Source organism: Salmo trutta, chromosome 5 (assembly GCF_901001165.1).
Source record: "Salmo trutta chromosome 5, fSalTru1.1, whole genome shotgun sequence".
Classification (NCBI taxonomy): domain Eukaryota; kingdom Metazoa; phylum Chordata; class Actinopteri; order Salmoniformes; family Salmonidae; genus Salmo; species Salmo trutta.
Window position 1 is genome coordinate 57,946,277 of NC_042961.1, and position 15,034 is coordinate 57,961,310.

The following is a 15,034-nucleotide window of genomic DNA, read 5'->3' on the forward strand; positions in this document are numbered from 1 at the left end:
AATACGTTTATTGTAACCGTGTGCCGTCTTTTCATCATTGAACTATATAACCACACTGTAGACCTACATATTGTCTGTCACATATGGGGCATGAAAGTGCATTATTGTGGGTTAACTGACCACTAGTGACAATTTTCACATTTGTATTGCAAGCCATGCTAACAAGTTACAGTACACAATTATACATGAATACAATCAACACAAGTAAACAAACAAAATATTATATCATCTTGAATTGGTTATAATACAGGCATGTTGAAAAATGATGATGGAAAGAATTATTCAGAAAGACATCCGTATAGGAATGTTTGTGCGTCATCAGAATGTATTTTTTGTATTTTAGCCTAGTGGTTAGTGTTGAACTTGTAACCGAAAGGTTGCAAGATCGAATCCCTGAGCTGACAAGGTAAAAATCTGTCGTTCTGCCCCTGAACAAGGCAGTTAACCCACTGTTCCTAGGCCGTCATTGAAAATAAGAACTTGTTCTTAACTGACTTGTTTGTGTGTCATCAGAGTGTATATTTGATGGATTGTCTCTCACTTACAAAGTGTCTCAGTGAGCACCTACTGTATATAACAGTCCCTTCTAGGCCCCACCAATATACTCATTCATTTAAACATCTCAAGCCTTTTGTGAGTGATTTCACAGATGTGTTATACATGTTACAGAAACGCATCACTTATACGGGGATTTTTACATCTGTAGCGGCCCGTCACTGACCCATCATATTTTTTGTAATTGTTGTTTTTTTGCACTGCATTGTTGGGAAAATAGCTCGTAAGTAAACCTACACCTGTTGTATTCAGTGCATGTGACAAATACAATTTGATTTGACCTATGCGGTTCAGAATTCTGGGAGAGTTTTGCTGGAGTTTTCCTGGAAGAGTCTGAGGTTTACATTAAAGAACATCAACATAACACAACATGCAAGAACAAGAAAAAGCAAAGCTGCCGTTTCAGTAAGTCAGCAGACGGACAGAGTGTGCTTCCTGGAAACGTGGGACTGCGGGGAGCATGACGATCAAGAGAGACTGTTTCATCAGGGCACGAAGAGAGGAGGATGAGAAGGAGGAAATTAGGAGGAGAAGAAAAGCAGGAAGAGGCTTTGAGCAAAGCGTTCATGGGAGACCAAGCGAGTAGACTCACTGGACAGATCCGATCCGTGGTTTACTGAGTAACAGTCCTACTGATAGTTCTAATAATAGTCCCTGGCCCAGGTGACTCATCGTCCTACCGTCCGGCAAGATGCTTCATATTTAAAACAAGCTGCAGTAATCTCTACACAGCACATCCTTTCACTTCCCCTCCCCCGTCACACACACACACGCCGGCGCATGCAGACGCAGGAGCACGCACACACTGTTGCTTGGGCAATGCATGACCAGACACTTGTAAGTGCCCCTTTCTGAATATTCACCAATAACTTGCAGATGCAAACTTGTCACTGGGTCCTCTCCCTCCCTGCTGTTCCCTCCTCGTTGACCATGGAGCGACAGTAAGGATTGCTGGTCCTCATTGGTCAGCCCCAAGTTCCATTGATTCAAAATGGAGTCAAAATATGCCTTTGCTGTAGCTCCCATGATGCCTCTTTCTGGCTAGGGTCAAAGGTCAGTGGTGGTGCGTCATGAAGTCTGATTGGTCAGTGGTGGTGCATCATGACGTTGTCGTCGTCCACCATAGTAACCATAGCCACCGTTCTGACAGTGGAGATCTTCTTCACAGCCTTCTGGAGGAGCAGCTTGAAGTCCTTGATCTCCTGGACAGACCTGGAACACACAAAATACAACAAAGAGAGAGAGAGATTTAGCCCAGAGTGTTTCCACATAACAGTGGCTTACACTAGGGGTCAGTCAGTTCCAGGCCTCGACGTCCAGCCGCAGTACTGCTGGTCAGAATCAGACCTGGGACACCAGGCGACTAGACTCACTGGTGACATTTAAGAATACATCAAAGAACTATCAGGGAGAAACAGTACTGTGGACCAGTTAAGGGTTCATACGTTTCATGAAACACCAACTCTGTTCAATATCATATAAACATTATAGTGGTATTGGCATCAAATGATAAATATGTAACTACGACACAAAAAGTTAGTGAGTTTTTAGGAACAAAACTTAAGGGACAAACATAGACAACATACAACATACAAAGACCGCGTAACATACAGTACAAACAACAACATATCTGGGATTCCACACTGTAGGCAGCAGTCTATCTAGGCAGCTCACATAACATATTAACTACATGGTAGCTACCTGTCCCAGCTCACATAACATATTAACTATATGGTAGCTACCTGTCCCAGCTCACATAACATATTAACTATATAGTATCTACCTGCCCCAGCTCACATAACATAGTAACTATGGTAGCTACCTGTCCCAGCTCACATAACATATTAACTATATAGTAGCTACCTGTCCCAGCTCACATATTAACTATATGGTAGGTACCTGTCCCAGCTCACATAACATAGTAACTATATAGTATCTACCTGTCCCAGCTCACATAACATATTAACTATGGTAGCTACCTGTCCCAGCTCACATAACATATTAACTATATAGTATCTACCTGTCCCAGCTCACATAACATATTAACTATATGGTAGCTACCTGTCCCAGCTCACATAACATATTAACTATATAGTATCTACCTGTCCCAGCTCACATAACATAGTAACTATGGTATCTACCTGTCCCAACTCACATATTAACTATGGTAGCTACCTGTCCCAGCTCACATAACATAGTAACTACCTGTCCCAGCTCACATAACATATTAACTATATAGTATCTACCTGTCCCAGCTCACATAACATATTAACTACATGGTAGCTACCTGTCCCAGCTCACATAACATATTAACTATATAGTAACTACCTGTCCCAGCTCACATAACATATTAACTATATAGTATCTACCTGTCCCAGCTCACATAACATATTAACTATATAGTATCTACCTGTCCCAGCTCACATAACATATTAACTATATAGTAACTACCTGTCCCAGCTCACATAACATAGTAACTACATAGTATCTACCTGTCCCAGCTCACATAACATATTAACTATATAGTAGCTACCTGTCCCAGCTCACATAACATATTAACTACATAGTATCTACCTGTCCCAGCTCACATAACATATTAACTACATAGTATCTACCTGTCCCAGCTCACATAACATATTAACTATATAGTATCTACCTGTCCCAGCTCACATAACATAGTAGCTATGGTAGCCACCTGTCCCAACTCACATATTAACTATATAGTAGCTACCTGTCCCAGCTCACATAACATAGTAACTACCTGTCCCAGCTCACATAACATATTAACTATGGTAGCTACCTGACCCCGCTCACATAACATAGTAACTATATAGTATCTACCTGTCCCAGCTCACATAACATATTAACTATATGGTAGCTACCTGTCCCAGCTCACATAACATATTAACTATGGTAGCTACCTGTCCCAGCTCACATAACATATTAACTATATAGTATCTACCTGTCCCAGCTCACATAACATAGTAACTATGGTAGGCACCTGTCCCAACTCACATATTAACTATGGTAGCTACCTGTCCCAGCTCACATAACATATTAACTATATGGTAGCTACCTGTCCCAGCTCACATAACATATTAACTATATAGTATCTACCTGTCCCAGCTCACATATTAACTATATAGTATCTACCTGTCCCAGCTCCCATAACATAGTAACTATATAGTAGCCACCTGTCCCAGCTCACATATTAACTACATAGTATCTACCTGTCCCAGCTCACATAACATAGTAACTACATAGTATCAACCTGTCCCAGCTCACATAACATATTAACTATATAGTAGCTACCTGTCCCAGCTCACATAACATATTAACTATATAGTAGCTACCTGTCCCAGCTCAAATATTAACTATATGGTAGGTACCTGTCCCAGCTCACATAACATATTAACTATATGGTAGGTACGTGTCCCAGATGTATCAAGGTCTCTGCCCTCCCAGGGGTAGTTATGATAGGATCAGGATTATTTGCTCTATTACAAAACACATTAGTGCTCTCATACCAGTAAAATTATAGTGAAATACTCAGAATCAAATCTTCACATATCACTGTTTACAAGTGAAACTTAGGCCGGGATTGAATCAAAAGTGCATTGTCGAAAACGCACATTTGATTGAATCCCGGCCTTAAACTTGTAAAGTAGAAGAACTGATTTGATCAGTGACCAATAAATGAATATGAACGATATTGAGTGGTAAACCAAACCAGGTTTGATTGAGTTTTATTTATTGAACCTTGATCTAACCAGGCAAGTCAGGTAAGAACAAATTGTTATGTACAATGACCGCCTGGCAAGTCCCAAACTACAGCAAGTAAAAACGTCACCAAACAAGTAATGTTATACATTTTCCATGCATAACATTACCTTATGTAATTCAGTTATTCTTCTTTGTAAGCTGTTGCAGTTTCTCAGCTTTTTTCTTCTTGTACCTCGCTATCTCCTCCATCTGCAGGCCATGAGCCATTTGCCTGTGGAAAACGAATCGGACACAGAGGCAGGATCAACAAGAAAAGGCACAGACAGTGGAGGAGTGACGGCGGAGGGAAGGGAGGAAGGCGTTCCTTACCCTTTCTTGAATTCAGGGGGGACGGGGAGAGGTTTCTCAAAGTTGTCCTTCCCTATGAGCCAGTAGGTCTCCTCTGTTCCTCCTTTTCCCTGCGGAGAGGAGAGAGTATAGGAGGAAAGGATAGGGAGAGGAGAGAGTGAGAGACAGAGAGTTCAGTAGGGAGTTTCTAGAGAGTTCTTGGTAGTTCTAGAGAGTTCTTGGTAGTTCTAGAGAGTTCTTGGTAGTTCTAGAGAGTTTTTGGTAGTTCTAGAGAGTTTTTGGTAGTTCTAGAGAGTTCTTGGTAGTTCTAGACAGTTCTTGGTAGTTCTAGGGAGATCTGAGCTTACTGTATGCAACATGACGGTGGTCCCAGGTATAGTCAGTCTTTTGTCTCTTACCTTCAGGTCAGTTTTGCCTCTCAGTTGCACCTTGTATCCTGCCTTGAGTTCCAACAGGATTTTAACTGTGCTGTTATGGACATGGATTCTGTAGGCTGCAAATACAGGCGGCAGGACACTCACAAAGTCAAGTTCACATAGACACTCTCTAGAGAAGCTTCATGGCTCTTTCATGCACCCACGACAAGTCCTTAACTTCTTTAGAATGAACAGAAGCTAGAACAGTGCATATACAGTGCCTTCAGAAAGTATTCAGACCCCTTGACGTTTTCTACATTTTGTAACGTTATAGCCTTATTCTAAAATGGATGAAATATATTGTTTTTTCTCAGCAATCTACTACACAATAACGCATAACGACAAAGCGAAAACGTGTTTTTAGAAACTTTAGCAAATTCATTTAAATAAAATCTAACATAAGTACCTTATTTACATAAGTATTCAGACCCTTTGCTATGCGACTCGAAATTGAGCTCAGATGCATCCTCTTTCCCCTGATGATCCTTGAGATGTTTCTTCAACTTGGAGTCCACCTGTGTTAAATTTAATTGATTGGACATGATGTGGAAAGACACACACCTGTCTATATAAGGTCTAACAGTTGACAGTGCATGTCAGAGCAAAAACCAAGCCATGAGTTCACAGGAATTGTCCGTAGAACTCAGAGACAGAATTGTGTCGAGGCACAGATCTGGGGAAGAGTACAAAAAAATGTCTGCCGCATTAAAGGTCCCCAAGAACACAGTGGCCTCCATCATTCTTAAATGGAAGAAGTTTGGAACCACCAAGACTCTTCCTAGAGCTGGTCGCCTGGCCAAACTGAGCAATCGGGGGAGTAGGGCCTTGGTCAGGGAGGTGACCAAGTACCCGATGGTCAATCTGACAGAGCTCCAGAGTTCCTCTGTGGAGATGGGAGAATCTTCCAGAAGGACAACCATCTCTGCAGCACACCACCAATCAGGCCTGTATGGTAGAGTGGCCAGACGGTAAAAGGCACATGACAGCCCACTTGGAGTTTGCCAATAGGCACCTAAAGACTATCAGACCATGAGAAACAAGATTCTCTGGTCTGATGAAACCAAGATTGAACTCTTTGGCCTGAATGCCAAGCATCACGTCTAGAGGAAACCTGGCACCATCCCTACGGTGAATGATGGTGGTGGCAACATCATGCTGTGGGGACGTTTTCAGCGGCAATCCTAGTCAGAATTGAGGTAAAGATAAACGGAGCAAAGGACAGAGAGATCCTTGATGAAAACCTGCTCCAGAGTGCTCAGGACCTCAGACTGGGGCGAAGGTTCACCTTCCAACAAGACAATGACCTTAAGCACACAGCTAGGACAATGCAAGAGTAGCTTCGGGACAAGTCTCTGAATGTCCTTGAGTGGCTCAGCCAGAGCCCAGACTTAAACCCAATCTAACATCTGGAGAGACCTGAAAATAGCTGTGCAGCAATGCTCCCCATCCAACCTGACAGAGCTTGAGAGGATCTGCAGAGAAGAATGGGAGAAACTCTGCAAATACAGGTGTGCCAAACCTGTAGCATCATACAAAAGAAGATTTGAGGCTGTAATCACTGCCAATGGTGCTTCAACAAAGTACTGAGTAAAGGATCTGAATACTTATGTAAATGTTAGATTTCATTTTTTTAAATATATTTTTTATTTCTAAAAACCTGTTTTTGGTTCGTCATTATGGGGTATTGTGTGTAGATTGAAAAAAAACTGTTTTAGAATAAGGCTGTAACGTAACAAACTTTGGAAAAAGTTAAGAGGTCGCACTACTTTCCGAAGGCACTGCAGCAGTGCATCGTGTATTATAACTTACGCATCCCGGTGGACTCCATACGAGAGGCTGTGGTGACAGTGTCTCCGAACAGACAGTATCTAGGCATGGTCAATCCCACCACCCCCGCCACACACGGACCTACAAGACACACACACACACACACACACACACACACACACACACACACACACACACACACACACTATAGATAGGCACTGTGTGTTTTTTGTGCATGTGCGTTCATATGTATGTGTGTACCCCCTGTATCTCTCACCTGAGTGTAGGCCTATGCGTATCCGTACAGGTACGTCAGGCATGTGTCTCATCTTGAAGGTGCCCACAGCACTGAGGATGTCTAGCGCCATGTTGGATATCTCTGCCGCGTGACGATCTCCGTTGGCAACCGGTAACCCTGACGCCACCATGTAGGCATCGCCTATCGTCTCCACCTATGGGTAGAGAGGAGGACGGGTGGAAAACATTTTGATTGGTCAATTAACTTCAGGTGATATATACAGTATATATATATATATATATATATATATATATATATATATATATATATATATATATAGTACCAGTCAAAAGTTTGGACACACCTACTCATTCAAGGGTTTTTCTTTGTTTTTACTATTTTCTACATTGTAGAATAATAGTGAAGAAATCCAAACTATGAAATAACACATATGGAATCATGTAGTAACCAAAAAAGTGTTAAACAAGTCTAAATATATTTTATATTTGAGATTCTTCAAAGTAGCCACCCTGTGCTTGATGACAGCTTTGCACACTTGGCATTATCTCAACCAGCTTCATGAGGTAGTCACCTGGAGTGCATTTCAATTAACAGGTGTGCCTTGTTAAAAGTTCATTTTTGGAATTTCTTTCCTTCTTAATGCGTTTGAGCCAATCAGTTGTGTTGTGACAAGGTAGAGGTGGTATACAGAAGATAGCCCTATTTGGTAAAAGACCAAGTCCATATTATGGCAAGAACAGCTCAAATAAGCAAAGAGAAACGACAGTCCATCAATACTTTAAGACATGAAGGTCAGTCAATATAGAACATTTCAAGAACTTTTAAAGTCTCTTCAAGTGCAGCCGCAAAAACCATCAAGCGTTATGATGAAACTGGCTCTCATGAGGACCACCACAGGAAAGGAAGACCCATAGTTACCTCTGCTGCAGAGGATAAGTTCATTAGAGTTACCTGCCTCAGAAATTGCAGCCCAAATAGATGATTCACCGAGTTCAAGTAACAGACACATCTCAACATCAACTGTTCAGAGGAGACTGTGTGAATCAGGCCTTCATGGTCGACTTGCTGCAAAGAAACCACTACTAAAGGACACCAATAATAATAAGAGACTTGCTTGGGCCAAGAAACACGAGCAATGGACATTAGACCGGTGGAAATTGTCCTTTGGTCTGATGAGTCCAAATGTTAGAATTTTGGTTTCCAACCACCTTGTCTTTGTGAGACACAGAGTAGGTGAACGGATGATCTCTGCATGTATGGTTTCCAGCGTGAAGCACGGAGGAGGAGGTGTGATGGTGTGGTTGCTGGTGACACTGTCAGTGATTTATTTAGAGTTCAATGCTCACTTAACCAGCATGGCAGCGATACAACATCCCATCTGGTTTGTGCTTAGTGATCCTTTGTTTTCAACAGGACAATGACCCTACACACCTCCAGGCTGTGTAAGGGTTATTTGACCAAGAAGGAGAGTGATGTGCTGCATCAGAAAACCTGGCCACCACAATCACCCGAACTCAACCCAATTAAGATGGTTTGGGATGAGTTGGACCACAGAGTGAAGGAATAGCAGCCAACAAGTGCTCAGCATATGTGGGAACTCTTTCAAGACTGTTGGAAAAGCATTCCAGGTGAAGCTGGTTGAGAGAATGGGTAGCTACTTTAAAGAATCTATAAATACAAATATTTCTTGATATGTTTAACACTTTTTTGGTTACTACATGATTCCATATGTGTTATTTTATAGTTTTGATGTCTTCACTATTATTCTACAATGTAGAAAATAGTAAAAATAAAAAACACCCTTGAATGAGTATCTGTGTCCAAACTTTTGACTGGTACTGTATATATAAAGGGAAATGTACTGGGCAGACCGAAGCCAATTGGGCACTGTTAAGTTTCCCTACAGGAAGTTTTAGTAGTAGCTAGTAACTTTGCTCCAGATTCTTAGTTGTAGGGCACTGGTGAGTGTCATTGTGTGATTAAAGTGTGGTTCTCTCTCTCTCTCTCTCTCTCTCTACCTTATAGACGTCGTGGTTGCCAATGATGGCGTCAAACAGCGTGTAGAGGTCGTTCAGAAGGTCAACCACTTCGATGGGCTCGCTATTGGCTGAGATGGTGGTGAAGCCAACGATGTCACTGAAGTACAGCGTCACGTTGTCAAAGTACTCCGGTTCCACCGTACCACCCACCTTCAGGGCATTCGCAACCGTCCTAGGAAAGAGAGGGAGTGTGTGAGTGGGGGTTTGTGTGTGTGTATGTTCCACTGTACCACCCAACTTCAGGGCATTCGCAACCGTCCTAGGAAGAGAGGGAGTGTGTGAGGGGGGGGTTTGTGTGTGTGTATGTTCCACTGTACCACCCACCTTCAGGGCATTCGCAACCGTCCTAGGAAAGAGAGGGAGTGTGTGAGGGGGGGGTTTGTGTGTGTGTATGTTCCACTGTACCACCCACCTTCAGGGCATTCGCAACCGTCCTAGGAAAGAGAGGGAGTGTGTGAGGGGGGGGTTTGTGTGTGTGTATGTTCCACTGTACCACCCACCTTCAGGGCATTCGCAACCGTCCTAGGAAAGAGAGGGAGTGTGTGAGGGGGGGTTTGTGTGTGTGTATGTTCCACTGTACCACCCACCTTCAGGGCATTCGCAACCGTCCTAGGAAAGAGAGGGAGTGTGTGAGGGGGGGGTTTGTGTGTGTGTATGTTCCACTGTACCACCCACCTTCAGGGCATTCGCAACCGTCCTAGGAAAGAGAGGGAGTGTGTGAGGGGGGGGTTTGTGTGTGTGTATGTTCCACTGTACCACCCACCTTCAGGGCATTCGCAACCGTCCTAGGAAAGAGAGGGAGTGTGTGAGGGGGGTTTGTGTGTGTGTATGTGTGAGCATCTGAGTGAGTAGTTTATCCTTCTTTTGTTTCTCCATCTCCTCGGTCTTCTCTCTGATCAGCTCCTCCAGTGTGTGTGTGTGTGTGTGTGTGTGTGTGTGTGTGTGTGTGTGTGTGTACTTACGGTGGCAGCATCTGAGTGAGTAGTTTCTCAGTCTTCTGTTTCTCTATCTCCAGCTCCTCGGTCCTCTCTCTGATCAGCTCCTCCAGGTTAGAGGAGTACTGCTCCAGCATCCTCAACATGGAATCTATGATGTTGGTCTTCCTGCCCTTGTTGATGTTCTTAAACTGGAGACAGAGAAGAAGGGGAGAGAGAGAGAGAGAGAGAGAGAGAGAGAGAGAGAGAGAGAGAGAGGAAGAGAGAGAGAGAAGGATAGAGAGAGAGGGGGATAGAGAGAGAGAGGGATAGAGAGAGAGAGGGGGATAGAGAGAGAGAGGGATAGAGAGAGAGAGGGATAGAGAGAGGAACAGAGAGAGAAGGATAGAGAGAGAGGGGGATAGAGAGAGAGGGGGATAGAGAGAGAGAGGGATAGAGAGAGGAAGAGAGAGAGAGGGAATAGAGAGAGAGGGATAGAGAGAGAGAGAGAGAGAGAGAGAGAGAGAGAGAGAGAGAGAGAGGGACAGAGAGAGAGAGAGAGAGAGAGAGAGAGAGAGAGAGGGGACAGAGAGAGAGAGAGAGAGAGAGAGAGAGGAAGAGAGAGATAGAGAGAGATAGAGAGAGAGAGAGAGGAATAGAGAGAGAGAGTTTGAGTTTCTGAAACAAACACACAGATTTGAAGGCATTGTATAACCCACCCCCACCCTCTGTACCAGGTCAAAGATCTCGTCGAAGCATGGCCGTCTGTCTGGCTCTTCGTTCCAACACTGTTTCATCAGCTGGATACACTCCATAGGGGCGTAGTCAGGGGAGACCACCGGACGACACAGAGGAGGGGGCTTACGGATTTTCTGGATCAACTCTGGAGGACAGGGGTCAGAGGACTATTCAGCTAAATTCATATTTCCTCAATTCCTCCTTAAAACTCATTGGAAAAGAAGGTTTGAGGGGAGGGGCCTGAGATCGTCTCCTCCAATATGTTTGCGATGGAGGCGATGAGATAAAATTCATGGAATCACAGAAAGACATTTACATAGAGCCAGTCATATTCAATTCAAATCACAACTTTATTGTCTCACAATGGCAGAAACATCTAATGGAGAGGGACAGGTCTTACTGACAAATGGTACTATCCAAATAAAGTGATACCAAGAAATCTCTTACCTGCGAAAGACTGCCCCATCATGCATAATGGTGGGCCCCTCATGACCACTTCTGTTACCTGTAGTACAGGTGTACTCTGGGTAATGTAGTCTCTTACCTGCAGAAGACTGCTCCAGCATGTAGAAAAGCGGGCCTCTCATGACCACTTCTGTTGCCTGTAGTACAGGTGTACTCTGGGTAATGTAGTCTCTTACCTGCAGCAGACTGCTCCAGCATGTAGAAAGGCGGGCCTCTCATGACCACTTCCTGCATGATGATGGCGAAGCTGTACACATCTCCATGGAGACTGCCGTAGAGACCGGGGGAGGGGCCACGCAGAATCTCAGGGGCAGTCCACAACAGGTCTAGGAGGGAGGGGCACACACACACAGGAAGAGAACCAAACAAACACATACTGTACATAAACACAGACGGAACCCTGTCCAGACGGAACCCTCTCTAGACGGAACCCTCTCTAGACGGAACCCTGTCCAGACGGAACCCTGTCCAGACGGAACCCTGTCCAGATGGAACCCTGTCCAGGCGGAACCCTGTCCAGATGGTACCCTCTCTAGACGGAACCCTGTCCAGACGGAACCCTGTCCAGACGGAACCCTGTCCAGACGGAACCCTGTCCAGACGGAACCCTGTCCAGACGGAACTCTGTCCAGACTCAAGGCAAAACTCTCTCCACTCCTCTCCAGACCTACTCACCCTCTGCAGGAGGTTCTGTGTAGGGGAACTTTGCTGCCTCTAGAACCTCGTTGTATCCGTAGTCAGAGATCTTCAGGACGAAGCGTCCGTCCACCACACAATTCCTGCTCTTCAGACGACCATGATACAAGTTCCTGTGGTGCAGGTACTTCATACCCTGGGGGAGAACACGGAACATAGAACTCAGAGACAGAACACTGGAGATAAGCATGGAAGCCAGACATGCTCTTCCACCTTACCTCATTCACTTTAGAACCCTCCCTCCCTCCGGCTGAGGAACTTTGACATCTCCTGCCCTTTCACTATCCCCTCTTCTTCCTTTCCTAGTCATGCCTCCATCCCTCCCTTCCTCCCTCCGGCTGAGGAACTTTGACATCTCCTGCCCTTTCTCTATCCCCTCTTCTTCCTTTCCTAGTCATGCCTCCATCCCTCCCTTCCTCACGTTAATAAGGTCTAATAGTCGAGATGACTTGAACATCCATCCCTTCCTCTCCTCTCTTTCTCCCTCTCCCTCTCTCGCCCTCCCTCCACCCTACCTTAATAAGGTCCAGCAGTAGTGATGACTTGAACATCCAATCCAGTTTGACATCCTCATTGAGCAAAAGGTCTTCCATGCTTCCCCTGGTGCAGAACTCGGTTACGATGGCAAACACTCCACAGTCGTGGAAGAAACCCAGGAAAAGGTTAATGTTCTCATGACGCATGTCCTTCATCTGGGGGGGGGGTCAGGGGTTAGAGGTTAGGGGGTCAGTGCAGATTGAAGTAGGAATTGTATGGATTTGGTATCGTATTTGCAACAGGGTGGAGAACTACTGAAAATACAACAACAACAGAACAGCATCAACATTAAAGGAAACTATACCCAAGGATATGAATAAACATGAATAAATATATATTTCTAAAGGAAACCCACCAATTCAAATACGTCACTGGTTTTGGGGTTGATATTCCTGAACGCGCCATGAGGTAGTCTCTTCAGCCATGCCCAGTCTCCCTGGAGAAAAAAAAACAACAACATTTTATTTATCTATGGTATCAAATACTAAAATAGCCTATTACAAGTATGTGTCCGTTTCTTTGTATTTGGCTCCAAATCTATCTTACTGAACCAATCTTAAGATATTGGGCCATAATAGTCAAGAATTTACACCCTCAGATGTTCATCACAAACATGTATTACATTTACGCAGTTTGTCATAACAAATGAATCAAACATTTGATCAATCAATCAACCATTCTACTCTGTCTCACCTCATAGAGGACGACGTTGGAGTTCTCGTAGGTAGCAGGTGATTGTTCAGAGAAGGGGGACGTGGGGCTGTGCTGTGAATGGCTCGTCAGAGAGACTCCACTGATCTTTCTGTTACTGTCTATACTAAGCTTCTGAGAATGTTACAGAGGAGACATCATAGTTTAAGTTTCACTACAACATTTATTTATTCATTTGACCTTTATTTAACTAGGCAAATCAGTAAAGAACATGGACCCCTGCCCCCAACTGTTTCGGTCTGTCGCTCTGTACATTCAATAATATATATATATTTTTTAAAACAAATATTAACATTTTGCAAATAGAAAAGGCTCAAACGATAAAGCAACAAAAAAAGTTCCTTAAAAGTTGATCTAGAACTGCTGACCTTGTTGCTAAGCGACGGGTTGATGAAGGTGACGTCGTCAAGGGTGAGCAGGATCTTGTTGGGACCCCGGAACAACCGGATGTGGTTGATGCGTCGCCTAGACAACAAGAGACAGAGACACAAACAAAGAGAAGTTATGGATGGTTGACCTCATTAAGACCATAACCAATAGAATTATGTTACACATTCACTCTAGGGGTGGCCCTTCAAAGGGCCAATGCTAACAATTCAGGGACAGTTCACCCAACTCAACTGGTCAGACAACTAAGATGTTAAGAGTTAGATGGTGCCTATCTTTCCCATTAGTTTGGAATTGTGGCCAGTATGTATAGTGGAACGTGTATGAGAAGGACTGTATAGGCAAGATCATGTTGTAGAGCTTTACTTGATGCAGTAGGTTAGAATAAACAAGACGAAACCAATCTGGACGAATCCCAGGAAGATCCTAACAGCAGAGAACGGATCCACACCTGGGGAAAACATTTCAGCAATTTTTCAATCGTGTTGGTGTTATTTTCACAAGTATTTTCAAAACTCTTAAGTACAAAACTCTAAACTGATAACATTTGTAATACATTTACCAGACGCTCTTATCCAGAGCGACTTACAGTAATGAATACATTTCATTTCATGCATTTTTTTGTACTGGCCCCCCGTGGGAATCGAACCCACAACCCTGGCGTTGCACACACCATGCTCTACCAACTGAGCCACAGGGAAGCCGGTTTTACTTTCCAGCCCAGCGTAATACCCGCTGTCTTCTGTTCAGAACCTTTGATTGTGCATTCATTAGAGTTTTACACATCTTTCACCCCAGGGTCATTCATGAGAACATTTAGTTTAGTCACCAATACATCAGATAATGATATGCTCACCATTTAGTCATTTTAACTAACGTTAAGTCCAATAGCAAAACAAGATACACGTTTTAAGAACTGTTATTTTTGAAGTGCTGAACACACAAATATTAGATGGTAATTTTCCATACAGTATTTGACTATAACTTCACATGCACAATTCTTTACATCATTTGTATCCAATGGCAGGTTATGAGCATGTTGAGAAATACATCAGTCTTACAGTTTCCTTATACAGTACATACAGTACCACATTACATAGAGTACTACAGTACATACAGTACTACAGTACATACAGTACTACAATACATACAGCACCACAGTACATAGAGTACTACAGTACATACAGTACTACAGTAGATACAGTACGATTTTAGTTTCATTATCCTCATACAGTACAAATAATCAGAAATAGTGGTATTGTAACTAATTAACTAACTAAAATAAATTAACTCAATTAATTAACTAACATTAAATCGAATAGCAAAGAATACAAGATACACGTTTTAAAAACGGTTATTTTAGAAGTGCTGTTAGAAAAAATAGTAGATTGTCAATATAATTTTCCATACAGAATTTGACTATAGCTTGACATGCACAATTTTAGTTTCATTATCCTTATACAGTACATACAGTACTAC

General features: G+C 43.3%; 1 protein-coding gene across 3 annotated transcripts in view; it reads right to left on the reverse strand.

Moving 5' to 3' along the window:
• gc2 (guanylyl cyclase 2) overlaps positions 1–15,034 on the reverse strand; it is a 29,168-nt gene continuing 14,134 nt past the window's right edge. For 2 of the 3 annotated variants that reach the window (XM_029754500.1, XM_029754499.1), the window contains exons 13-27: positions 13,922–14,006; positions 13,537–13,633; positions 13,151–13,282; positions 12,813–12,893; positions 12,436–12,612; positions 11,900–12,056; positions 11,401–11,550; positions 10,756–10,904; positions 10,070–10,233; positions 9,087–9,279; positions 7,087–7,261; positions 6,852–6,950; positions 5,025–5,119; positions 4,648–4,736; positions 1–1,767 (exon numbers count right to left, since the gene is read on the reverse strand). In XM_029754500.1, coding sequence (XP_029610360.1) covers positions 1,641–1,767; positions 4,648–4,736; positions 5,025–5,119; positions 6,852–6,950; positions 7,087–7,261; positions 9,087–9,279; positions 10,070–10,233; positions 10,756–10,904; positions 11,401–11,550; positions 11,900–12,056; positions 12,436–12,612; positions 12,813–12,893; positions 13,151–13,282; positions 13,537–13,633; positions 13,922–14,006 — 1,970 coding nt within the window. In that variant the 3' untranslated portion in view covers positions 1–1,640. Of the gene's footprint in view, positions 1,768–4,445; positions 4,550–4,647; positions 4,737–5,024; positions 5,120–6,851; positions 6,951–7,086; positions 7,262–9,086; positions 9,280–10,069; positions 10,234–10,755; positions 10,905–11,400; positions 11,551–11,899; positions 12,057–12,435; positions 12,613–12,812; positions 12,894–13,150; positions 13,283–13,536; positions 13,634–13,921; positions 14,007–15,034 lie in introns of all 3 variants that reach the window. The other variant, XM_029754502.1, reaches the window with a different exon arrangement.